Source organism: Capra hircus, chromosome 18, assembly GCF_001704415.2.
Source record: "Capra hircus breed San Clemente chromosome 18, ASM170441v1, whole genome shotgun sequence".
Taxonomy (NCBI): Eukaryota; Metazoa; Chordata; class Mammalia; order Artiodactyla; family Bovidae; genus Capra; species Capra hircus.
Window position 1 is genome coordinate 47345535 of NC_030825.1, and position 26761 is coordinate 47372295.

The 26761-nt window shown below is 51.6% G+C and overlaps 2 protein-coding genes across 4 annotated transcripts; both read right to left on the bottom strand.

Moving 5' to 3' along the window:
- On the bottom strand, window positions 30-8234 carry LOC106503109 (inactive serine/threonine-protein kinase TEX14). 3 transcript variants are annotated; one of them, XM_018063312.1, is made up of 12 exons: window positions 5987-8234; window positions 3989-4103; window positions 3468-3633; window positions 3228-3373; window positions 3086-3146; window positions 2881-3005; window positions 2660-2752; window positions 1946-2284; window positions 1709-1866; window positions 418-1631; window positions 264-313; window positions 30-173 (listed from the first exon to the last, which is right to left on the bottom strand). In XM_018063312.1, the coding sequence occupies exons 1-10, from the start codon at window positions 6117-6119 to the stop codon at window positions 1321-1323; spliced, it is 1647 nt and encodes a 548-aa protein (XP_017918801.1). In that variant the 5' UTR covers window positions 6120-8234; the 3' UTR covers window positions 30-173; window positions 264-313; window positions 418-1320. The 3 variants fall into 3 exon arrangements, with proteins under 3 accessions (XP_017918801.1, XP_017918800.1, XP_017918799.1); XM_018063311.1 differs by having other exon boundaries at window positions 847-1631; window positions 1946-2752; XM_018063310.1 differs by having other exon boundaries at window positions 1946-2752.
- PRODH2 (proline dehydrogenase 2) lies at window positions 8315-24817 on the bottom strand. Its single transcript, XM_018063368.1, has 10 exons — window positions 24553-24817; window positions 24278-24474; window positions 24047-24185; window positions 23879-23965; window positions 15373-15453; window positions 15132-15287; window positions 14859-15025; window positions 10947-11057; window positions 10366-10451; window positions 8315-8564 (listed from the first exon to the last, which is right to left on the bottom strand). The coding sequence occupies exons 1-10, from the start codon at window positions 24724-24726 to the stop codon at window positions 8377-8379; spliced, it is 1386 nt and encodes a 461-aa protein (XP_017918857.1). The 5' UTR covers window positions 24727-24817; the 3' UTR covers window positions 8315-8376.

The window sequence follows — 26761 nt, forward strand, 5'->3', positions numbered from 1 at the left end:
CAGCAGGTGCTAAGTGGGGAGTCACTCCTGGGAGGCTCTGAGGGGCGACATCTGCACAGAAGGGGCCACGGGTGCCCTAACAATGTGTGTCAGGAGTGGGATTGAGCCTGGGCCCGTCTTCAAGTTGGCATCCACCTTGCAGCTCTGCTATGATCTCCTCCAGCAGATCCATCCTGGGAGAGGGTGGTGTAGGGGTGGGCTAAAGTTGATCTCGGGGAGGTGGAAGGGGCCCAGGGACCTCCCACCAGCACCCCACTTCTCACTTTTGCAGGCTGGAGAAGCGACTTCCTCTGATCAGCTCAGGGCTGGGTACCTGCAGGAGTAAAGACTAGAGCTGCCACCAGTGGCCACGGAGCTCAGGAGGGCCCTGGGCGGGCGGGCTGGGGCAGGGCCTGGGCTCAGGGCCCTCTGTTTCACCTGCCCTCGTGGCCTTCCCTGCCAGCAGCCGCCAGGGCATGGGAAGCCTCCCTGTGGGTCAGCAGGCAGGGGCTGGGCTCCCAAGGCTGGGGATCCAGCAGGGCAGCCCTGTGTGTGTGCCGCCGCAGCCCCCGCAGGGCTTGGATCTTGGCTGAGAACTTCCTCTCAAACTGCTCCTCAGAGCTCTGAGTCCCCAGCAGGGAGGCTGAGTCCTGAAGGCTGGCGTGCAGGGCAGGGCCCTGGGGGAAGCAGGGTTGGTCGGGAATGGGGGTGGGGAGGGGGTAACCGGTCAGCGAGGGGAACACTGTGGGTCCCAGGTGGTCCCTGGTCAGAGGAGAGGCAGCCAGGGAAATTGGGGTTGGTGACAGCTGGGGGGAAGGGTCATGGGTAAGCAAATGGACAATGGCGCAGGACTTGGGGTATCCATACTGTTGATCTGGGCTCCAGGCTCTGGTCCAGGCTGACCCTGGCTGTGGGGCTGTGCCCTGGGCAGACGCCAGGGCGGGGACTTGGGCTGCTGCCTAGAGTCAAGCTGCTGCCTGAGTCCCAGGTGGCACCCCTCTGGACTCTGCTGTGGCCCATGACCTGCAGAGAGCGACGGCAGAGGGCTGGCATGGGTGGCCCACAGCTCCCTCGGTCCTCCACGTGCCTGTCCTGGCTCCTGCCTAGGATGGGGAGGGGCCTAGGGACATCACAGCGGGCCACAGGCCCAGGTGCAGTCTTGGCTCTGGGAGCCAGCTCACAGTACAGTGTCTGGGCTTGCAGACCAGCCAGTGGGAAATGGGGCGGGGGCACAGCTGAGCTCTGCTCAGCGCCGGCTCCCATCCCTTCTGGGCCCTCTAACCTGGGGGAGAACCCTGCGGTGGAGGGCACTGTGTGGCCCAGTCCCTCGGGGAGCTCACCTCAGAGGCCGAGTCCTGTGGGGAGGAGTAAAGACTGCAGGAGTAAAGTGGGTGTGGGACACACGCCCTGCCTGAGGTTCCCTGGCCGCCACCCTCCCCTGACCCGCCTGTCCTGTACCTGAGCCACGGCCTCCCGCAGCAGGTATCGTGTACTCTGCAGGCTGCCGCAGCGGTCGGCAGGCCCTAGGCCCAGCCCAGCCCGAACCAGGGCCTGGTAGGGGGCTGGCACCAGGGGGTCCAGGGCCGGGCTCTCACCCGCCTCTAGTTTAGCCTTCACTTCAGCTCCTTTTTTTCCAGCCCAGGGCAGCTCTCCTGTGAGGAAGCATGATTGGGGGACCCAACCGAGGTGGGGGGCCTCAGTGGGGCTGGGAGCAGGGTTACTCACTGACCCGTGAAGACCTCCTGGGCCAGGATGCAGAAGCTGTAGAGGTCTGAGGTGGCTGCAGGCATGTCACCATGGATGAGCTCCAGCGGCAGCCATGGGTACAGTTCAGGAGGTGGGGGCAGCCCTGGGCCTGGGCCTCCCCAGGGGTAACCCTGCCGCGGCCTGTGGAGGCCAAGGGACCTGGTGAGTCAGTGACTGCCGGACCGGGCCACGGGGGCAGGACAGGGAGGCAGGCACTCACTTGGGCTGCAGCCAGCGTTGCTGCAGCGGGCGCCCATGCTCCAGGCTGCCCACCTTTGCCAGGCCTGGCCGCACCAGCTGCACAGCATGGGAGCTGAGGCCACCGTGAGCACGCCAGCGGGCTTGCAGGAACAGCAGGGCCTCCAGTACCTGCAGCAGCAGGTGGCCCGGCAGCAGGCCTGGCACGAGGTGGGGGGGTCTCCCTTCTCGTGGGCCCCGGGGGTGTAGCACCACATGAAGGGAGCCCAGCCACACGGGTTCGAAGAGAAGGCACAGCCCCGATAGGTCCTCGGAGGGGCTCAGTGCCATCAGCAGCAGCAGGCTGGGGTGGTGCAGGGCGCTGGGCAGAAGAGCAGGCCACTTGTGAGGAGGCCCTAGCCCACCTGGCCCGGAGCTGACCATCTGCCTCAGCCACCAGACAGAGGAGAAACGGTGACCCCAGGTCACACAGCCTGGCAGTGGTGGGGCCAGCACCACTGTCCTTGGTACCCTCCCAACACCCACTCCTCTCCGAGGCCTACAAAACTGGGCGCCCACTTTCCTGTGGTAAGCTGGGTCACTCCAGTAGGAGGGCTCCATGCCAAATGCTGGCCCAGGGGTGAAGGCTGTAACCACGGCCACCACCACATTCTCTGGGCATCTATTTCCAAAACACTCAAGTTGGGCAGGGCGGGTAGAAGATGGTGGGCCTGGGGGGCTGGCTGGAGGGACCCACCTGCAGTGTTGAAGGTCAGCCAACAGCACATCAGCCTGGGCTCCTGGCACCTTCAGCTGCCGCACAGTCACAGGGTGGCCCCTCCACAGGAGGCTGGAGGAAGGCGGAGGGAAGAGAGCACGGGTCTGAGACAAGGGGTTTCCCAGTGAGGGGGGGCAGGAGGGCCAGACTCTCCCCAGCTCTGCTAGACACCAGGCAGGGTGTCGGAGGGGCTCTCTCACTTGGCCATGAGGGTGTGGGAGCTGCTCCTGTAGGTGCGGTCGGGCTCGCCCTGTGCTGGCAGCAGCTCCTTGGGGTCCACAACAGGTACGCCTGTTACCAGCCCCAGTGGCCACAGGCTGCTCAGCTGGGGGTGGGGAGCCGGACCATGAGGCAGGAAGAGGACGGATGCCATGGTCCCCACTCCCTCCGACATCTCCTGCTTACCTGGCCGAACCCTAAGGCAGGGACACGGGGGGGTCTCCTGGTCTGCTCCGGCCTCCATGCCCTGAGGTAAAGGGCCATCTGAGAGCAAGTCCAGGGTAGCCAGGCATGGTGGGTAGGCAGGCCTCAGGACGTGCACCGTTACCTGTTCGCCTGCACCAGCCGCAGACCACCACACAGGCTGTGTCCAGAGCTAGCCTGCCACTGGCCCAGGGAGACAGCGGGCGCCAACTCACTGCCGTGCACCAGGGCTGACATGTGGGCCCGGCACAGCTGTAACAGTTCCAGCATCTGGACGGGGCAGGGAGCATGTGGGGTGAGGCGGGGTGAGGCAGGGTGGGGGGCCCGGCCCTGAGGCCCTCAGCCCACCCTGGCCACAGCTCACCTCCCAGCTCTGCTTGGCACCACCTTGTTCTGCCCAGTCCCAAGGGCTGTGCCCCTGCTGGTCACGCAGACGCAGGTCGCCGCCCGCCTGCAGCAGGTGTAGGAGCACGACGCTACGGCCCGAGAAGGCGCCCGCGTGCACAGGCGTGCTGCCGTCCAGGCAGCGGCTGCAGCAGAACAGCGAGGACAGGAATGGGTTAGGAAAGGCACGGAACAGGGACAGGAGGTGGCAGGAGGGGAGCATGGAGAGATACGGGGGTCACTATGCTCATGGGAAGAGGGCATCAGGGCTGGGGGCTCACTTGGGGACACAGCAGAGTCCTTGAAAGAGTGAGAGGATGGCAGTGAGCATAGAGGCACCAGGAAGATGGGAATAGTTTCTGGAGGACAAGAAGGGGTTAACAGAGAGCAAGATGGGTCACCGGGGATGGGAGGGGGTCTGAGGGAGAGAGGTCTCTGGGGAAGACAGCCGTGGCTCTCAGGCTCTCTGGGAGTGTGGGGCATCACCACGTGTCCACGTACTGGTTGGGGTTGGCACCAGAGGCCAGCAGGAGCTGCACAGCCGAGCTGTGGCCCAGCAGCGCCGAGAGGAAGAGCGCCGTCTGCCCAGCCGAGTTCTCGCCATCTACCTGGACAACTGAGGGGCAGCGAGGCTTAGGACTATCCCGGCCCCTTACTCCAGGGACAGAGGTCCTGGCAACACCTTTCCCAATTCCCAGCCCCCACAATCCCTCCCTGACTGGGTGACCCTCGGCTCCAGATTCCATCTCTATGTCCTGGAACCGCCACCTTCCAGCCGCTGGGGAGTCTGCCTCAGAATCCATCTCAACACACTTCTCACCACTAAATCCACAGAACTGGAACAAGGTGATGTCTACTTGCCCTGCCAACATCCACCCCACCCCCATCCCAGAGGTGGCAAAATCACACAAAGGGGGGTTTCCCTGGTAGCTCAGTAAAGAATCCGCCTGCCAATGCAGGAGACACAGGTTCAATCCCTGGTCTGGGAAGATCCCACATGCCGTGGAGCAACTAAGCCCATGCACCACAAGTACTGAGCCTGTGCTCTAGAACCTGGGAGCCTCAGCTACTGAGTTCCACTGCCTAGAGTCCATGCTCCACAATAAGGGAAGCCACTGCAAAGAGAAGCCTGTGAAGCACAACTAGAGAAAAAGCCTGCACATCAGTGAAGACCCAGTGCAGCCACAAATAAATAAATTTTAAAAATCACACAAAGGTACCCAGGGCAAGAGGGCAAGGCTCATTTTTATGAGGCAAAATTTGACCTTAACTCCGAAACGAGATGCGAGTTCCAGAACCAGAAATGAAGTCATAAACCAATTCAATTTATGATCATATATGCAAAGCCCCTAAATAAAGTAAAAGGGGTAACCCAATAGATTTATTCCCAGAAAGCAAGGATGAATCAACAAAAGAAAATCTATCAATGTAAAAAAACACATTCACAAATTAAAAAATAAAAATCACATTTAACTGTATCAGTAGATGCAGAAAAAGCACTTGGTAAAATTCAATGCCAAAAAACAAAAAAAAATTCAATGCCTACTTATGATTAGAAAAAGAAATCTACCTCAGAAAACTAAGAATAGATGGAAAGTTTCTTAGTTGATAAAAATTACAAACCAAAACCCAAGAGCAAGCCAAGTACCTAATGCAGAAACATAAGACTCTTCTCTTTAAGAAAAAAGATGTCCAGTGATAATAAGGTTTAGAAGTTCTGGCCAATACCTTATGACAGAAAAAAGAGGCTGTGGTTTAAAGACTGAATAGCTGAGAACAAACTGTTACTGTCTGCAGATAACAATAAAGTAAAAGAATCAACACACACTTACAACTATTAAGCAAGCTCAGAAAGCGGCTGGATACGCAATTAACTTACAAAAATCAGTGAACAACAGAAACTGTAAGTCTGACCATGTTAATTTCCTGCCTACAACTCCAGGGGTTTCCAATTACACACAGAACAAAATCCAACAAAATTGACACCATTCTTAAGGCCTGTTTCTGTCTGTAGTTGCTGCCTCCCTGAGTCCTTTTGCTCCCTGCTGCTACTTACATATCCCCAGTTTTGGGGTTTGTGGGAGGGTTTTTTTGCTTTTCAAATTTATTTTTAATTGGAGAATAATCGCTTTACAATACTGTGTACCCAGTTTGTTTTGATTTCAGGGCCTTTGCACTGGCTATTCCCTCTGAAGTGCTTGTTCCCCAGCTGTTTCCCTGACTGGCTCTTATGCTGTGGGACTCAAATATCAACCCATTCAAAAAGCCATCCTTCCGGGGTGTCTCCCTCATTCTCATCACTCTCTTAAATTCTCATTATAGATTTAATTCACAGTGATCTGGAGGGTCATTCTCACCCCTAAGTCTCCATCACAGACAACAGTGCCTTGGCACATGACAGGTGCTTGATACACAATTGTTAACAGGTCAACTGAAGTTGCATCCTCCTTTCTGCTCCTTGATCTAGTGCCCCCAGGCAGTTTCAGCAACCAAACTCACCTCTCCGCAGGAGTCGGGTGAGGCCCCAGCTTGGGCCCCCAGCCACAGCCAGGCGATGCAGACGGCCCACCTGGCTTTCTGGATCCGGAACAGAGCCCAGCTCCACAGGGAGTCGAGAACGCAGTGAGGGCATCTGTGGACTCTGTCAGCTCCTGGCCAGGGATCAGTGAGCAGGTCTCATGAGGGCAGGAGGACATGAAGGACTAGATCCCTGGGAGCAATAAAGACAGAGCTGGCTGTGAGTCTTGCAGGGCAGCCTGAGAAAGAAAGGTGATTTGAGAGGGGTGTGACTCGGAGAGAGGCGTCTGAATGAGAAATAGGGTGGGACGTGGGAGAGCTTCAGACCAGAAGGTCAGGAGTCCAAGGGAGTCTGGAAGTGAGAAGAAGCTAAGGAAATCTGCTCTGTGGTAGAGGAGTAGTAAGGGCTATGAGGATAGGAGTCAGGGGCTTGGGAAGAGAGTCTGAAGACCACATAGGGCTGGAGGAAGAGGGCTCTGAGGGTTAGGACCTGAGAGGGAGGCGCAGTCTACAGGCTGTGAGACAGGAGTGTCCAAGGAAGGCGGACAGCCTGAGGGCAGGGTCTGCAGGCTGGGAAAGGGTCTGAGGGCTGGGGGCATGGACTGAGCTTCAGGGAAGTGTTTGTGTACTAGGATGGGGTCTATGGATTAGAAGGGATGGAAGAAAGAAGGAGTCCTGAAGACGGTATCTGTGGGCTGGGGAAAAGGTGTGCAGAACTGAGACCGAGGCTGAGAAACGGGTGGGGTCTGTGGGCACAGGAGGGGTGGAAAGGGAGAATGGGGGCGGGGTTCTGTGGGCTGGGGGCGGGGCCTGGTGGCCAGCTGGGGACCCAGTCCCCGCAGCTTTGCACCTACCGTTGGGCTCCGACAGTGACCACCACGTGACTGCCACGTGACCCCACGCTGAAGTTTCGGAGGTCTAGGCGGCAATTCCAGGCGCATGCGCATCAGTGATCGCCAGCCATCTTTGCGCTTGCGCACAGTAGCGTCTCGCCTCTGAGAGCCACTCTTACGGCCCTGAGGCGACGCCGTAGAAAAGACTGCAATTTCCACCCTAGAGCTGTGGCTGTTCCCTAATGTTACTGCCTTGCTGTTTGGAATGCCCAGCCTTTCACCATCCCTGTCTTTGGCTGTCTTCCCATGCTTCTCATCTCAGCCCCACGGGCAGTTTCCTGTTCGTCTCTGCCCCAGTCTCTCTTCTTTGCCCCACACGTAGGCTCCTCAGTGTGCTGGACACCTCTCCCTGGACGTCCCCTGGGACCTTCACACCCACCCGGTCCCACACTGGCTTCAGTATCTCCTCCAAACTGCATTTCCGGCCAGATCCCCATCTTAAGAGTTGGTCCCATGTCCCCTCTCACCCAGAGCCCTGGGTCTCACCCTGAATGTCTCCCTCATATTCAGGCTCTCAGCTCCATGGCCCTTCCACTCAGTCTTCTGGTGGTTTTTTCCCCTAGTCCACCCACCATGTGACAACCAGGGGACTCTTAAGTCTTACCTGACTCTGTCCCTTCCCTACTTCAAACCTTCCTGACTCCCTAGTGACCTTGGACAGAGTTGAAGCCCTGCAGTGTGGCACCTAGGACTGCATCATCTGCCCCCGCCCATCCTTGTCTCCCCATTCCCCAGTCTGTTTGTGCACATGCCCTTGGCTTTGAATGCTCTTCTCAATATTTACTTGGTTATTCTTGGGAATTCTCTGGGAAGCCCTCTTGATCACCAAATGTCTCCTCTGGCCTCCTTCAGTCTCTGGGCTTTCCCCAAGGTTGCCCAGATACTCCCCTGAGCTTACCCATCACAGCCCTGATTACCCTGGGCTGTCACTGCCTGAAGGTGGGTCTGTCTACCCCTACTGGACTAAAAACCCGGTGAGGCCAGGCCTGGGGTTGTGTTGGTCTCTGTTGTGTCCCCAGAGTTATTTACCTCAGAGCCTAGCTCAGAAGGAGACTCAGTAAATGCTTATTAAGTGAGAGAGTGGTTTGTTCTTCTCTCTGTCCCTCCCTGGACGTGTGGCCTTAGCCCAGCCTCTAGATTTCAGTGTTTCAGTGTTTGCTCTTCATCTGTGCTGTTTACCTGGGTGTCCACAGGAGTGAAGAAAATTCCCATGTCAGCCACTGACTGGTTGAGTAGAGCTGACCCCAGGCCCTTTGCCGGATAGACTGCCTCAGGGCTTGGGGGGTACCTCCTTAGTCTTTGATCAATGCCCTCGCTGTGCTCTAGGGTCATCTAAAGATCCTTCTTGAGCCACAGAGCCCCCGAACTTGGGCTGGCTGAGGTCAAGATGAGCCCGTCCCCAAAGAGGTGGCTTTGGTGCAAAGCAGCTGCCTGGGCAATAGCTCAAGAACTTTATTCACCACGTGACTCCTGAGGGTGCTAATGGGGGGATACCCTCAGGCCCCGCCCCAGCAGCCTCCGCCGAAGTTCTTGGCTGAGCAGCTCCTGTTCCCTGCGGGCACCCCGTAGTACACTTCGGTTCTCCTGGGCCCTCCGGATCAGGTAAGGGATCACCTCCTCCAGGGAGCCATAGGGGATGGACTTGTACACAGCATAGCCAGCCTGCCCTGGAGGGAGAGTATTGGCAGGGTGTGGGCTCAAGTTTGACGAGAGGCTTCCCTAGGCTCCATCTAGAACAGAGACTTCCATTTCTGAGAGCATGACAGATTAGGTGAGTTGGACAAAATCTCCCGCTGAAAAAAACTAAAACTCCTGGAGTAAACATTAAAGTAAAAAATTCTCAAAGTTATAAAAATGCTGCAAAGAGAATAAAGTGAAAGTGAAAGTCGCTCAGTCATGTCCAACTCTTTGCAACCCCATGGACTGTATAGGGGTTTCAGGCCAGAATTCTCCAGGCCAGAATACTGGAGTAGGTAGCCTTTCCCTTCTCCAGGGAATCTTCCCAACTCAGGGATCGAACCCAGGTTTCCCGATTGCAGGTGGATTCTCTACCAGCTTAGCCACAAAGGAAGCCCAAGAATACTGGAGTGGGTAGCATGTCCCTTCTCCAGGGGAATCTTCCCAACCCAGGAATCGAACTGCAGTCTCCTGCACTGTGGGCGAATTCTTTACCAACTGAGCTATTAGGGAAGCAAAGAGAATAAGGAATTTACTAATTCAAGAATTAAGAGAAAATGAGGGGCTTCTCTGGTGGAGCAGTGGTAGAGAATCTGCCTGCCAATGCAGGAGAGACGGGTTCAATCCCTTGTCCGGGAAGCGCGACTACTGAAGCCCCCATGCCTAGAGCCCGTGCTCTGCAACAAGAGAAACTGCAATGAGGAGCCGGTGCACTGCAACAAGAAAGTAACCCCCTGCTCACCACAGCTAGAGAAGAGACCATGCAGCAGTGAAGACTTAGCACAGCCAAAAATAAATAAAAAAAAATTTTTTTTTTAAAGAGAGAGAACCCAGAGCAGAAGGATTACACAAGAAGTGTTTCTTTCCTGAGGACAAAACTGAGTTTCTGTCTAATGACTTCAAAGTTAAGGGGGTACAGAAATGGAGGCCTAAAGCCTGACCAGGATTAAGAGTTATTAAGGAGAGTTTCCCCAGATTGAGTGTGAACCCCAAAATCTAGACCCTCAGAGTAAGAGTTAACTAGAAGTCAGCTCTCCCATAAGGAAGGTTGGCCTTGGCTGTAAACAAGGAGGAAAACAGAAATCCATCTCTGAGAAGTTGTGGCCATGGGTTGCGTGCGTGTGTGCTCAATCACTTCAGTCGTTGTCAGACTTTGCATACAAGGCTGTGGACTGTTAGCCCACAAGGCTCCTCTGTTCCTGAGATTCTCCAGGCAAGAATACTGGAGTGAGTTGCCATGCCCTCCTCCAGGGGATCTTCCTGACCCAGGGATTGAACCTGCATCTCCTACATTGCAGGCAGATTCTTTACTACTGAGCCACTCGGGAAGCCCGTTACCGTAGGTTAGTCTCCTAAAATATTTGCAGCCCCAGTGTGGATCCTTGGGATATCTCAAGAAACCTCAAGCTGTGAATTTAGGGTGCAGTGATTTTGCACCCCTTAGCGCCTGGCAGAATAAAACATAAATCTTCTGGTCTCAGGCCCTGGGGAACAACACAGTAAAGATAACAAAGCAGACAGGAAACAAGATACCAAGATCAAGAACCAAGATACCAAGATCAAGACAAAAACAGCAGAGCACAGACGCAGAAACGTAGGCCCGCGAGGCCTTCAGATATGGGGCAGACCTCTCTGAGGGCCTGCCACTGGGCCGGCTGTGGGCTGTTGATGGGAGCCTGGCCAGGCTTCATCTGGGAATGGGAGAAGGGATCTGTTTGGGAGGGAATGAGGCTGGGGCAGGTTAGGTGGGAGGTGGGAGTAGGGGCCGGGAAGGACGGATCACTCACATACCCAGTGCCAAGGAGACATGGTCACACATCCCCAGAAGTTGTCCAAAGCAGACTGGCCCATCTGGAGGAATGCCCAGCTCCCACATGCTACAGAAAAGGTCACATCATCAATCTAGACAGTGGCTGGATCCAGAGCTGAAAGTCAGCCATGACACACTCATATGGCTCTTCTAGTTATTCAAATATTGAAGTATTTCCAAACTCACTGATAAATAACCATGGCCCTGGGACCTCTGAAAGCTCCCTGGTGAGTCTCAGCTCCTTTCCTGAAATATTTGGACTTCCCTGCTGCTGCTGCCAAGTCACTTCAGTCATGTCCGACTCTGTGCTATCCCGTAGACGGCAGCCCACCAGGCTCCCCCATCCCTGGGATTCTCCAGGCAAGAACACTGGAGTGGGTTGCCATTGCCTTCTCCGTTGGACTTCCCTATTCCCCAGCAAATAAGGGGCAGTTCCTTGTTCAGCTGGAGCCTACAGGTGTAGCAGGGGTTAAATATTTTGAATATTCTCCCCAAACCCCCTTTGAACCTACTGGCCCCTACAGTCCCTCCCCTTGTCAACCACCCTTTGGGCGCTTCATACCGCTTGGTTGCTTGGCGAACAGAGTCCTCATTATGGGAAGCCACCATGAGGTGGCACATGGGGCCACGATGGGACACCTGGGTCAGCATCAGCTCCAGACAGCGGCTGTAACTGAAGGGAGATGAAGGATCAGCTTATGGCACCTGGTGAGTTAGGGTCAGGCCCCAGAGACTGAGGATTTATGTCCTTGAGGGGCAGGGCGCCTAAGGGCAAGGACCCTGAAGTCAGGAAGTACCTGCATCCCACCTGCCTCAGCTGTAAGGGGCATCTTCTTTCTGAGCCTTTTTCTTCTCTTTAACAACACACGTTCACCTGTTAGCCTTGTTGTGAGGATGGAGTGAGATGAGGGTAGACCTAAAGTCTTTGGCACAATGGCAGTCTCACAGCAAAGGGCCATGTCACAGGAGATGACATTTACCCACTGACATTCACTTCAGCAACGTCTGCAGAGCAGGGTTAGCAACACCCCCAAATGTCTGTAAGTGGGAAACTGGCTAAATGAACACCCAGAGGATAGTGGAAGGCCCCTGTAGGGGCAGCGACCACCCCCCTCATGATTGGATGGGGATGTGGGTGGAAGTGAGCTGTATCAGCCTGTTTATTTTTGTGTCATTTTGATTTTTTTTTTTTTTTTGGTTGTGCAGAGAGTAGCATGTGGGATCTTAGTTCTTCAACCAGGGATCAAACCCATGCCCCTCAAAGTAGAAGCATGGAGTCCTAACCTCTGGACCATCAGGTAAGTCCCTGTTTTGATTTTTGAATCATTTGAATGTATTATTTATTTAAAATCTCTATTAAAACGTTAATGGTACTATGCTGGAGAAGATGTGGAGCAATTGGAATTCTCCCACTGTGCTAGTGTGAGTCTAAAAGGCTGCAGCCGCTTTGGGAAACCATCTGGCAGTTCCTCAAAAAGTTAAACATGGAGTGACCATAGGACCCAGCAATTCCAGTCCTAGAGAGTTGGACTTTTAAGAGAATTTAAAATGTACATTTACCAAAAAAATATGTACATGAATGTTCATAGCAGCACTATCCACAATTGACAAAAAGTGTAAACAGTCCAAATATCCATCAATTGATGTATGGATAAATCAAATGCGGTCTCTCCATACAATGGAATAGTATTCAACCGTAACAAGGAATGAAGCATTGACACACACTACAACATGGTTGAGCCTTGAAAACATTATGCTGAGTGAAGGAGGCCAAGTACGGAAGGCCATGTATTATGTGACTGTACTAATGAGAGATGTCCGGAATAGACAGATCCATAGTGACAAAAAGTAGATCTGTGGCTTCCAGGGCCTAAGGGGATGGGAATTACGAGTGACTGCTAGTGGATATTTGCATTAGCAAATTAGCAAATAGAAGGGAGAAAGGTGGAAGCAGTGACAGATTTTCTCTTCTTGGGCTCCAAGATCACTGCGTGGTGATTGCAGCCATGAAATTAGAAGATGATTGCTTCTTGGCAGGAAAGCTATGACAACCCTAGACAGTGTGTTAAAAAAGCAAAGACATCACTTTGTTGACAAAGGTCTATATAGTCAAGGATATGGTCTTTCCAGTAGTCGTGTACAGATGTGAGAGCTGGACTATAAACAAGGCTGAGTGCCAAAGAAATGATGCTTTCAAACTGCAGCGCAGTGCTGGAGATGACTCTTGAGGGTCCGTTGGAAAGCAAGGAAATCAAATCAGTCAATCCTAAAGGAAATCAACCCTGAATACTCTTTGGAAGGACTGATGCTGAAGCTGAAACTCCGGTACTTTGCAAACAGCTGACTCACTGGAAAAGACCCTGACGCTGGGAAAGATTGAAGGCAGAAGGAGAAGAGGGCGACAGAGGATGAGATGGTTGGATGGCATCACTGATTCAATGGTCATGAACTTGGGCAAACTCTTCGAGATGGTGAGGGACAGGGAAGCCTGACGGGCTGAAGTCCATGGTGTCCTGAAGAGTCAGACACAATTTGGCTACTGAACAAAAACAGCTGATGGATATGGTTGTGTTTGTCTGTGCCATGTTTATTTGTTTGTCTGTCTGTTTGTTTGTTTTGCTGAGGGATGTGAGACCTTAGTTCCCAGACCAGGGATCAAGCCCATGTCTCCTGCAGTGGACCCTCAGAGTCTTAACCACTGGACCATCTGGGAAGTCCCAGAGTTTCTTTTTGAGATGATGAAAATGTTCTGGAATTGGTGGTGATGGCTGCACAATTTAAGGAATATACTGAAAGCCACTGAATTGTTGTCTAAAATAGCAAATTGTATGGTATGTGAATTATATCTCAGTAAAAAAAAAAAAAAGATTCCAAATGATTAAGCCCATAGAACACAAATGTGCCTAGGAGGCTTCGTGGGCTTTGGATTCAAGCTTAGCCTTCGTGGCTTGGCCACTTTCTATGGGAGCTTGGTAAGTCCCTGTGGCTCTACAGACCTCTCCTTTTCCACTGGGAAATGGAATCAGGCTTTGAAAGCTCCATGAGGACAGGGCCTGGGGTCCAGCTGGATTGCTACTGCAACCAGAATCCAACACAGGTCCTGATCTAAAACAAGTGATCAGCAAGTGTGTATTGAAAGAATAAATCTTTTCTTCTCAGGGCCATGAGATGGTGGCCCCAGGAGCTCAGCCATGTCTTGCCTGTGATTTGAGGTGTATCAGAATGAGGGTTCTAGAGTCAGTCTGCATGCGCTAAGTCACTTCAGTCATGTCCAACTCTGTGACCCGATGGACTGCAGCCGGCCACGCTTCTTTGTTCATGGGATTCTTCAGGCGAGAACAGTGGAGTGGGTTGCCATGCCCTCCTCCGGGGCATCATCATGACCCAGGGATCGAACCTGCATCTCTTGCATTGGGAGGAGGGTTCTTTACTGCTACCGCCACCAGGGAAGCCAGTCTGCCAAGGCTCAAATCTTGGCACTGCCACTCACTAGCTCTGCAACCTTGGGTAAGAGATGTCACGTCTCTGAGCCTCAGTTTCATCCTCTGTGAAATAGAGAGAGAGCAATAGTATCTACTTCTTGGGCTCGTTTGCTCCTTCATTCACCAGACCTGTACCAAGCACCTCCCATGGAGCAGGAGCAGTGTTAAGCACTGAGGACTCAGCAGTGAACAAGTTAGAAAACCCTGCCCTCCTGGGCCAACGCTCTCATGAGAAAGACAATGAGCAACTGAACGCCAAAGCTCTGCTGACAATAAGTGCTGGAAGAAAAATCAGTCCAAGAAGAGAGGGTGTGGTGTGTGTCAGGTTTTGGTAGGGAGGGCAAGAAGGTCCCCTGAGAAGGTCCCAACAAGGGAAGACCTAAGAACATGAGTGACTGAGCCCTGCCACCTGGCCATCTGGAGGGAGAAGGTTCTGGGCAGTGGGAACAAGAAGTGCAAAGTTCCTGAGGTCGTCAAGGAGGCCAGTGTGGCTGGAGTGAAGTGAGTGAGGGGACAGGACTGCAGGCCACTGCAAGGATCTGGGGTTTATCGAGGGTGTGCTGGGAGCTATGGGAGGATTTGAACTGAGGAGGGAGATTTGACACAGGTATTAACAGGCTCCCCACTGGTGACAGGTAGGGGAGGGGTGACAGAAGGGAGTAGGCTGCTGTTCATGTGGGAAGTGACAGTCTCATGGTCGGGGAGAGAGATGACCTGTAGACGCACGTAGGTTGCTGGACACTGTGGGGAATGAGCTCTAATGAAAGGTTAGATGCTATTGCTATTCCTCTCAAGGCCAGCAGAGGATGAGATGGCTAGATAGCATCACTGACTCAATGGACATGAATTTGAGCAAACTCCAGGAGATAGTGAAGGACAGGGAAGCCTGGCGTGCTGCCAGGCCATGGGGTCACAGAGTCAGACACGACTTAGCTACTGAACAACCACAGCAACAATTATTCATCTCAGAGGCCGGTCTGCCCCTGTCCCACCTCTGACTGGTAGCCTCATAGTCAGGCTGAGTGGGATCTTCGGTTTCCTGGAGCCGGGCCATCTCTCTCTCCTTGTCCAGATACGCCCCTCGTACCAGCTTCACCCCAAAGGCCAGGCCAGCCCTGTCTGCGGCCTCAGCGTCCCGCCTCAGCCGCTCGTAGGTGTCCTGGTGGAGCACATGGGTGGCTTCAGATCAAGACGCTGGGACCCCAGCCTGCAGCCCCTTGTCCCCAACCACACCCCCGACCCCATCCCCGGAGTGCACCACACACCTTCAGATAGGCCTGGTAAGTGTTCCACACCCAGGGCCCGCCTTCCCCGGAGCTGTTCCAGCGCGTGGCCAGGGCAGCCACCAGCAGAGAGAGTGCCGGGTTCAGGGAGGTGTACTCAGCATCCACCAGGAGCCTCACGTGCTGGGCCCGGGCGTGCTGAGGGAGAGAGGGACTACAGTCGGGGCCCAGGAGTGACCAGCAAACAGGTGCAGTGGAGGCAGGCCTCGACCGAAGCTGTTACCTGTACCACCCGGTGCAAGCGACTCAGGGAGGCCTGGAGATGTCTTGTTTGCTCCGTGTTGAGGCAGGAGACCCGGAGGTCCTGGGGGGCAGTGGGGAGGCAAGGCGGATCAGGCCTTCTGGACCCTTCCAGAGCCCAAGCCGCCTCTCCCCAACCAGCAGGCAGGGAAAAAAGTTTAGAAATTACTAGAACTCTGGAAGCCAGCTGTGTGATATAGATACTGTTTATTGAGGTGTAATATACGGATGGACGGGCTTCCCAGGGGGTGCTAGTGGTAAAGAACTTGCCTGCCAATGCAGGTAAAGAGACCCTGGTTCTATCCCTGGGCCGGGAAGATCCCCTGGAGGAGGGGATGGCAACCCACTCTAGTATTCTTGCCTGGGAAATCCCATGGACAGAGGAGCCTGGCCAATTACAGTCCCGTGGGGTCACACAGAGTCGGACATAACTGGAGACTTAGCACGTGCTCACACACACACACACACGGATTGAGAGCCCAGAATTTGAGTTTGAGTTTAGGCTCCACCATTCACTGTGTGGCCTGGAACAAATGTAACCTCTCTGGGCCTCAGTGTTCTCCTCTGTAAAATGAGGATGATTATAGTATCTACCTCATTCAGTTGCTGTGTGGATAAAAATGGGTTAATATGTGAGAAGTGCCTGGCCATAAACAGGACAGGACAGGACAGGGCCAGCATATGAGAAGCGCTCAATGTTTTTGTTGTTTTGTGTGCATGCTCAGTCGTGTCTGACTGTTTGAGACCCCATGGACCATAGCCCGCCAGGCTCCTCTGTCCATGGGATTTCCCAGGCAAGAATACTGGGGCAGGTTGCCATTTCCTACTCCAGGGGATCTTCCTGATCCAGGGATCAAACCCATGTCTCTAGCACCTCCTGCTTTGGCAGGTGGGTTCTTTACCACTGTGCCACCTGGGAAGCCCTAAGCACTCAATACATGTTGCTATTGTTATAATAATAGGTGACCTCAAATGCCATCTTCTGTATTTAATCTTCACAATGATCCTAGTAGGCAGATGTTATTCCAAGCTCCGTTTTCCAGTGAGAAAACCAAAGCTGGGAAAGTGAAGTGACTTGGAATTAGCATCTAGGAACAGTTCAGTTCAGTTCAGTCGCTCAGTCGTGTCCGACTCTTTGTGACCCCATGAATCGCAGCACGCCAGGCTTCCCTGTCCATCACCAGCTCCCGGAGTTCACTCAGACTCAAGTCCATTGAGTCAGTGATGCTATCCAGCCATCTCATCCTCTGTCGTCCCCTTCTCCTCCTGCCCCTAATCCCTCCCAGCATCAGAGTCTTTTCCAATGAGTCAACTCTTCGCATCAGGTGGCCAAAGTACTGGAGCTTCAGCTTTAGCATTATTCCCTCCAAAGAACACCCAGGGCTGATCTCCTTCAGAATGGACTGACTGGATCTCCTTGCAGTCCCAGGGACTCTCAGAAGTAGTAGCCAGCTCCTAATAAGAGCCGTGAGTGTTACCTTGCGTTAGTTTCTCAGGATGCCTCATTGCAATTCACAAGTCTCCCCTGGTCTGACCCCTTTATGCTGCCTCCTCCCACCCTTCGCCTCGCTCCCTGCTCTCTGGCCTCGCTGGCCTCCCTTTGATCATGCCAGCTACCTTCCCACCTCAGAGCCTCTGCTCTGGCTGTTCCTTTCACCTGGAACACTGTTCCCCCAGATGTCGATCCACCCAGCTCCAGCCTCTCAGCAGGGTCTTTATTTTCTCTGGTTTGAATTTGTAACTCCCTAGCTGGGGCTTTCCCTTCCCCTTCCTCAGCCTTATTTTTCCCTACAATGCTCGTTTTTTTTAAATTAGTTTATTTATCTGGCTGCGCAGGGTCTAGGTTGCAGCACTTGAACTCTTAGTTGTGAGATTTGGGATCTAGTTTCCTGACAGGGATCTGACATGATCATGCCCCTGCATTAGGAGCATGGAGTCTTAGCCACTGGATCACCAGAGAAGTCCTCGTTGTTGTTGTTCAGTCGCTAAGTCATGTCTGACTCTTTGCAACCCCATGGACTGCAGCACACGAGGCTTACTTGTTCTTCACTCTCTCTCAGAGTGTGCCCAAACTCACTTCCATTGAGTTGGTGATGCCATCCAACCATCTCATTCTACAGTGCTTATTTATACTTGTTGCTAAGTCACTTCAGTCGTGTCCGACTCTGTGCGACCCCATAGACGCCAGCCCACCAGGCTCCCCTGTCCCTGGGATTCTCCAAGCAAGAACACTGGAGTGGGTTGCCATTTCCTTCTCCAGTGCATGAAAGTGAAAAGTGAAAGTGAAGTCACTCAGTCGTGTCCAACTCTTAGTGACCCCAGGGACTGCAGCCCACCAGGTTCCTCCGTCCATGGGATTTTCCAAGCGAGAGTACTGGAGTGGGGTGCCATTGCCTTCTCCAATTTATACTTGTTACATATCTGCTTTGAAGTTTTTTTTTAATAATTAAACATGTTTCACACACTTATGAATAGAGTGAAGAGAGGGTAGTATTTTTCTGTGTCTGTCTCTGCATCACCCTCCACATCTGAATCCAAGATCACTTCTAATAAACAGGAACCTTTCAGAACAGCTCAAGTGAAAAGGTAGTTTACTAACACAGGAAAACTCTCAAAACCCAATTTTGAATGTACCTACTTTATCTGCATTAATTTCCCTAAAACAATTAAGTAAACATAATTTCCAATTTACAAATAAGGAAACTGAGACCCAGAGGGCAACCTAACCTTTAAAAAGAACGAATTTCCTGGCTGGGTGCACTTGCGCCCCCTCCCCACCACGTGACTGGAAGCTGAGCAAGTCTGCACTCAGCTTTGGTTTTTTGTCTTAACTTTTTACTGGACTTTTATTGCTGCTTTTTGGGGCTTCCCCAATGGCTGCTAGTGGTAAAGAATCCACCTGCCAATGCAAGAGACTTGGAGACACAGGTTCCATCCCTGGGTTGGGAAGCTTCTCTGGAGGAGGAAATGGCAACTCACTCCAGTATTCTTGCCTGGAGAATGTCATGGACAGAGAAACCTGGTGAGCTACAGTCCATGGGATCTCAAAAGAGTCAGTCAAGACTGAGCACAGTACAGCACAGCACACGTAGTTGCTTTACAATGATGTGTTAATTTCTGCTATACATCTAAGTGAATCAGCCATACATATGCATATTCTCCTTTTTTGGATTTCCTACCCATGTAAGTCACCATAAAGCATTGAGTAGAGTTATCTGTGCTATACAGTAGGTTCTCATTCAGTTCAGTCGCTCAGTCGTGTCTGACTCGTTGCAACTCCATGAATCACAGCACGCCAGGCCTCCCTGTCCATCATCAACTCCTGGAGTTCACTCAGACTCACGTCCATCGAGTCAGTGATGCCATCCAGCCATCTCATCCTCTGTCGTTCCCTTCTCCTCCTGCCCCTAATCCCTCCCAGCATCAGAGTCTTTTCCAATAAGTCAACTCTTCGCATCAGGTGGCCAAAGTACTGGAGTTTCAGCTTTAGCATCATTCCTTCCAAAGAACACCCAGGGCTGATCTCCTTCAGAATGGACTGGTTGGATCTCCTTGCAGTCCAAGGGACTCTCAAGAGTCTTCTCCAACACCACAGTTCAAAAGCATCAGTTATTCGGTGCTCAGCCTTCTTCACAGTCCAACTCTCACATCCATACATGACTACTGGAAAAACCATAGCCTTAACTAGATGGACCTTTGTCAGCAAAGTAATGTCTCTGCTTTTGAATATGTTATCTACATTACATATAATACTGTATATGACTGCCAGAAGAAATATCAATAACCTCAGATATGCAGATGATACCACCCTTATGGCAGAAAGCAAAGAAGAACTAAAGAGCCTCTTGATGAAAGTGAAAGAGGAGAGTGAAAAAGTTGGCTTACAACTCAACATTCAGAAAACTAAGATCATGGCATCCGGTCCCATCACTTCATAGCAAATAGATGGGGAAACAATGGAAACAATGAGATACTTTATTTTCTTGGGCTCCAAAATCACTGCAGATGGTGACTGCAGCCATGAAATTAAAAGACACTTGCTCCTTGGAAGAAAAGTTATGACCAACTTAGATAACATATTAAAAAGCTGAGACATTACTTTGCCAACAAGGGTCCATCTAGTCAAAGCTGTGGTTTTCCCAGTAGTCACGTATGGATGTGAGAGTTGGACTAGAAAGAAAGCTGAGTGCCGAAGAATTGATGCTTCTGAACTGTGGTGTTGAAGAAGACCCTTGAGAGTCCCTTGGACTGCAAGGAGATACAACCAGTCCATTCTAAAGGAAATCAGTCCTGAATATTCATTGGAAGTACTGATGCTGAAGCTGAAACTCCAATACTCTGGCCACCTGATACAAAGAACTGACTCATTTGAAAAGACCCTGATGCTGGGAAAGATTGAAGGCAGGAGGAGAAAGGGATGACAGAGGATGAGATGGTTGGATGGCATCACCGACTCTATGGACATGTGTTTGAGTAAGCTCTGGGAGTTGGTGATGGACAGGGAAGCCTGGCGTGCTGCAGTCCATGGGGTCGAAAAGAGTCAAACACAATTGAGCGACTGAACTGAACTGATATATGTCAATCCCAATCTCCCAGTTCGTCCTACCCTCTGCCCTTGGTATCCATACATTTGTTCTCTATATCTTTGTCTCTATTTCTGCTTTGCAGTAGGTTCATCTGTACCATTTTTCTAGATTCCACATGTATGCGTTAATATACGATATTTATTTTTCTCTTTGGCTTTGATTTGAATGATTGTGTCTTGCAAGTAAGTGCCTCAAGGACATATATTTTGTTTATCTTGGTCAGCATCCCCACCCCTCAGTGGACATGAGCAAGCTCTGGGAGATGGTGAAGGACAGGGAAGCCTGGCGTGCCACAGTTCATGGAGTTGCAAAGAGTCAGACATGATTGAGTGACTGATCAACAACAGTCGCTACCCCTAGCACAGCACCTGGAACATGGTCCATATTCAACAGACATTTAAGGAACTGTTACACATTTGTAACAGGCGTCTTCTCTGGTGGCTCAGATGGTGAAGAATCTGCCTGCAATGCTGGAGACCTGGGTTCAATCCCTGGGTCGGGAAGATTCCCCTGGAGGAGGGAATGGCAACCCACTCCAGTAAATCTTGCCCGGAGAATTCCATGGACAGAGGAGCCTGGCAGGCTACAGTCCATGGAGTCACAAAGAGTTGGACATGAGTGATTAACTCACACAGTTCTCGGTCTTCTTATGGGGATTCCACAGTGAATGTGAGCTGCTGGTGACTCAGGGAGTCCAGCTGGGTTCAGAGAAATGGGGAAGTTAAAAGAGAGGAACAGGTGGAATTCAGGGCTCTGTTATGGCCAACAGGACTCCTTCCCAGGCGGCGCTAGTGGTAAAGAACCTGCCTGCCAGTGCAGGAGATACAAGAGATATGGGTTCAACCCCTGGGTCGGGAAGATCCCCTGGAGGAGGGCATGGCAACCCACTCCAGTATTCTTGCCTGGAGAATCCCATGGATAGAGGAGCCTGGAGGGCTACAGTCCATAGGGTCACAAAGAGTTGGACACGACTGAAGTGACTTAGCACACACACACACACACACACACACACGCACTCATGGCCAACAGGATGGATATGGACCACTTCCTGGGGAAGAAGACTCTCTCCAGGAGGAGGGAGGAGCAAGGGGCACCTACCTGCCCAGTGCTTCTCCCCAGTCAGGGAATCGTCCCCCCGTGGGGCATCATCCGGGGGAGTTCTGGGGTGTGAGCAGCTGGTGGAGCTGCCACCCTCACAGGGGGCCAGCCCAGCCCTCATTTACCCTTCACCACTGTCTGAGGTGGCGACTACTGTCACCCCCGGTTTACAGAGGGGAAGCAGAGGTCAAGGCACAGAGAGGTGACATTGCTCATCTAAAGTCACACAGCTCGACCTAGGATTTAAACCTCAGCTTCTCCAGAGCCTGAGTACTTAACCGTCACCATGTACACCCACCCGCAGGCAGAGAGGAAATGCTTCCCTCAAATGGATGTAAAGCCGTTAGGACAGCGCACGGCACGTTGTGAGTGGTCGGTACGTTCTCCACCATTAATATGTTGTTCCAAACTCACTTGCTTCATTCATTTATTCATTCGCTTGACATGTTTATCACATCCTGTCTAGGTGCCAGGGCCTGGGACAAGGCCGTGAACAAGACAGTCAGAAATCATGCTGACTGTGAAGACCAAGGATGGGTGGGGGCTGGGATCTGGGGTGGGGATGGCAGGGAGGCTCTGACATGGGAACAGGAAGGGACAGCTTTAGGGAGACACAGGCCAGTGTGGGACCCCGTGGGTGTGAGGTCTGGGGGACCCCCAAGGGGAAGTTTGGTGCAGAGGGAGGGTCAGGGGAAAGGCTGGGCCTGGAGACAGAAAGGTGGGCATCATTAGTGCAAAGCAGGGAAACTGAGGCTGAAGGGGTGGGTGAGAAGGCCCTTTGAGGGGAGTGAGGAGCAAGCCTGGGCCTCACCCTGGGGAACCTCCATATTTGAGTTTCAGGCAGAGTAAACTTAACAAAGACTGAGGATGAGCCGGGAGAGATGGAAACTGAGGAACACCAGGTCTGATGGTATTGGGGAAGACAAGGGAAGTGAGGGACACAGAAGGAAGCGGGCCCCTTTGCCATGGTGAAGATGCCAGCCTGGCAAGGGTTTTAGTCCTGAAAACTGCCCTGGGAAGAAATTACTACCATTGCCACGTGCGAGTGGAAAGCTCATGAAGGGGTGAAGCTTGTTACGCTCCAAAGCTGATCCTTTAAGCACTGCTTCTATGTGTTCTGTGATGCATTAAAAAAAATTACAAATTAAAAAATAAACATCAGCAGGTCCCAGGTAGTGTTATTTGGCAGTGATGGAGACTCAGAGGCCACCTGGGTGCCCATCCCAGGAGAGGTAAACCAGGCGGCCAGAAGCCCAAATTAGAAACAATGGATTAGGACTTCCCTTGTGGTTCAGGGGTTAAGAATCTGCCTGCCAATGCAGCGGATGTGGGTTTGATTCCTGGTCTGGGAAAACTCCACATGACTTGGAGCAACTAAGCCCAAGCACCACAACTACTGAAGCCCGGGCACCCCAGAACCTGTGCTCCGCACCAAGAGAAGCCACCGCAGTGAGGAATCCCACGCACCACAATCAGAGTATCCCCCACTCTCCCCAACTAGAGAATGTCCGAGCACAGCAATGGAGACCCAGGACAGCCAAAAAGAAATAAGTAATTTAAAAAACACAATGGATTAGGTGTATACAGAGATGCTTGGAGGGATCTAAAAATCAGAGTGCTCAGTGGAAAAACATAAAAAACAGAACGCAACAGATAACATAATGTTGTTTAGTCGTAAAGTCGTGTCTGACTCTTTATGACCCCATAGACTGTGGTGTGCCAGGCGTCTCTGCCCTTCACTATCTCCAGGAGTTTCCTCAAACTCATGTTCACTGAGTTGATGCTGTCTAACCACCTCATCCTCTGCCACCTCCTTCTCCTCCTGCTCTCAATCTTTCCCAGTATCAGAGTCTTTTTCAACATAATGATGAATGTTACTTGTAGATATTTAAAACTATACCCAACCCCCAGATTGATGGAGAAGGGCTCAAAGGGACTTTCTGCAGGGATGGAAATGTTCTGTACATTGATAGGGATTATAGTAGCTCCAATGTGTATTTGTCAAAACTCATCAAAAGGTACATTTACAATGTATGCATCTCACTGTATATAAATTTTACCTGAAAAGAAATGACTGCTGAGCTCTAGTTGGTGATATGCGTTCTGAAGCATTTGGGGGAGAAGCGTGCTGATATCTACAAATTACTTTGAAATGCATCAGAAAATAAGATGGGTGGGTGGATGGATAGAGGAATGGATATGATTTTAAAGCAACAGTAGTTAAATGTTAACAATGGCAGGTGTTCACCATAAAATACTTATGATTTTTCTGTATGTTTGAAAATTTTCATAATAAAATGTTGGAAAAATATGCCCCCAAATACCATATATTTGGCAAAACCACATCATGGTAACAAAGAGACGTATATTATACAAGGTGAAGTGATTGCTGATGGTGGGGAAGGTAGAAATAAGATGCGGAAATAAAGAGTAAATGAGAGCACGAATGAGTGAATGAATGAACCACAACCCCGCCGGTCTAATCATAGCTCCTAGCTAGTTAGCACACACTAGCATAGCCGAGTTGATTGAAAAAATATTGGTTACTTTTTTATTGGTAAAGAGCTACTGTCTTAATTGATCCTACAAGAGCTCCCAGCTCCCAGGCCCCTAGCCTAGAATCCCCAGGTGACCCGTATTCCGGTTACTCTCCAGCCATGCCCCAGGGCAGTAACCCCATTTATTCTGTTAGTTCTAAGCCTGGGAAGTAGAGATAGTTAAATATTTAGAACATTGCGCTGGCAGGTGTCTGCCGCCTCTGCACTCCCCACCAACCATTCCTCTCCCCCAGCCTGTGGTCCTTACCTGTCCAGAGTCCATGGCTTCTGCCAGCCTCTCAGGGCTCAGCTCCAAAGAATCCCCTGGCCTTCGGACCCACGAGGTGAGCTGCTTCTGGAATGGGATGATGGATGGGGCGGTGAGGGGGACCCGGTGGGCAGCCGCCCCTGCCCTCCCACCCGGCCCGTCCCTTACACAGAGCCGAGTGCTCATCAGCGCCGTCATCTTCAGCTGCATCAGGGCGGTTCCCGTCGGGTCAGGGGTCTCCAGGAGGCCTCGTGACAGGTCCACGCATCGCAGCATCGCGCTGAGGTTCCCTTCATACCAGGCCTCGCTGCCCAGCCGGCAGGCATCAGGGCTGGGAGCCCACTAGCCCCCTTCCCACCAGCTTCCCAGCCTCCCTGGGTCCGGGCCCCCCTAACTCACCCCGTCTTGACAGCCGAGTCTGGCTCCTCCTCAGTGGGCACTGCCAGCAGAGGCCGCAGTCCTAGGTTCTGGAGCTGTAGGACACAGCCCCTCACCTCCTCGGCAGTCTCACCAGCCACAAACTGCCCGTAGATGGATGCTCGGAGAAGCGCACCCGAGAGCCGGGAGCCCAGGAGTCGCTGAGACCAGGCTTGGAGCTGGGGTGACAGGGAGCAGGGGCTCAGAACCAGGTCCCGGGAACTTCCTAGGCTAGTTCCCCGGGGATCGCTGCTCACCGCCAGGCCGTGGGTGACCAGAGGCGGCCAGGCACACAGCCGTAGCACCAGCAAAGCCCGGGTCAGTTCTCCCGTGCCCTTGAGGTGGAAGGCCCCACCATCAAAGCTGAGGGGCTGCCAGCCCCCCGGGGAGGGGCCAGCTCGGGAGCAGAGCACACGACAAATCCGGAGCATCAGGAACCCTTCACCACTTCCACACTGGATCAGGGGGCTTTGGAGGCAGCTGGTCTACCCAATGCCCCTTGCCCGGCCAGCGACAGTGACTGATTAACCAGACAGTAGCCAGGGAAAGGCAAATCTTTAGGATCACAGACTCCTTGAGGGGCAGTTAATTATTAACTTATAGGGACATAGTTCAGAATAATGGGGACAGGAAAGGAAAGCCCCCCTCAAAACCTCAATAACCCTCAGCGTAACAGCTCACAATTATTAGGCACCCATCATATGCCAGTGGGTATTAAGTCAGCTCTGGGAGCCAGGCAGTGTGGCTTTGTGATCTTGAGAAAGTTATTAAACATCTCTTGTTGCAACTGCTTCATCTTAAAGTGGGAGAGAGTGTAGTTTGCAAATACACATAATCTTTAATCTATCTGTTCTATATTAAGTATATATCCTAGAGAACCTGAACATGGACCTCCGGAAACATGTACAGGAAGAAATGTTCACAACAGTATTTTTTTCAGTAGCCCGAAATGGAAGCTACCCAAATGTCCATCAGCTCGAGAATGGAGAAACGCACTGTGGTAGATTCATATGACAGACTACTATACAGCAGTGAAAAAAGGATAAACTACTGATGCGTACAGCCACACGGATGAGCCTCACAATGTTGTGTGAGAGGACCCAGACTCCAAACAGGACATGCTGTCTTATTCTAGTCAATAAACTTGAAAGCAGGGATAATGAAATGGCAACATAGTGTGTGGGGGGATGGGTGCGTACATGGGTGGTAAAACTATAAAGAAAAGACAAGCAAGGAAATCATTATCACAAACATCAGAAAGGGATCAGGGGAGCTGTAACCGGGTGGGGTCTCATGGGGACTTCTGTGCCCTTTTTTCATAACCTGATAATGATTCACAGTTGTTCATATTATAAGGGTTTTAAAATATATTCTTATTTTCCCTCCCACCCACTCTCAAGATTAAAGTGGGGAAGTTTGCTTAGTATTTATCTGGCTGTGTCGGGTCTTAGTTGCAGCCCTTGGGACCTTTAGCTGTGGCATGTGGGATCCAGTTCCCTGACCGAGGATGGAACCCAGGCCTCCTGCATTGGGAGGGCGAAGTCTTAGCCACTGGACCACCAGCAAAGTCCTTAAACTTTTTTTTAGTTACATGTACAGTTTTTAAAATTATTTTAAAATTGAAATAGCACAAAAGGAAATGAAGTGAAACAGTCTTTCTCCAACTTCTCAATTTCAGTCCCTCAATTTCATGCCTCCAAGGCAATGAGGCATCCTTGGAGAGGATAGTTTGTGCATAAAAATGCACCTATATAACTCCTTTTTATATATAAATGAGAAAATATTATTTGTCCCTTTGCACATTGACTTTTTTTTTACTTAATGTATTTTGAAGGATTATGCTCATCTCAGCACATAAAACTATATGTCAAATTTGAAAGCTTCTATGTTATTTCTTCCTTTAATCTTTCGTAGATTTCACCAGTGAAGCCATCTGGTCCTGGAGCTTTCTTTGTGGGAAGGATTTTAATAATAAGTTCAATTTCTTTAATAAACATAGGGCTATTCATATTTTCTGTTGCATCTTGGGTTAGCTCTTATATGTATATCTATGTATTTTTCAAGGAATTGGCATTTCATCTAACTTGTCAAAGCCCTTGGCACAGAGTTGTCATAATATTCTCTTTATACCCTTTTAAGGGTAACAGGATTCTTTCATGTTGTTTATTTTATTTATTTTTGGCTGTGCTGGGTCTTTGGTGCTGCCTAGGCTTTTCTCTAGTCAGCGAGCAGGGGCTGCTCTTCCTTCCATGGGCTTCTCTCATTGCAGAGCACGGGCTCTAGGGCGTGTGGGCTTCCGTAGTTGTGGCTCACAAGTCCCGGAGCACAGGCTCAGTAGCTGTGGTGCACGGGTTTAGCAGCTCCACGGCAAGTGGGATCTTACTGGACCAGGGACCGAACTCGTGTGCCCTGCATAGGCAGGGGGATTTTTAACCACTGGATCACAGGGAAGTCCCTAGAGAAGAT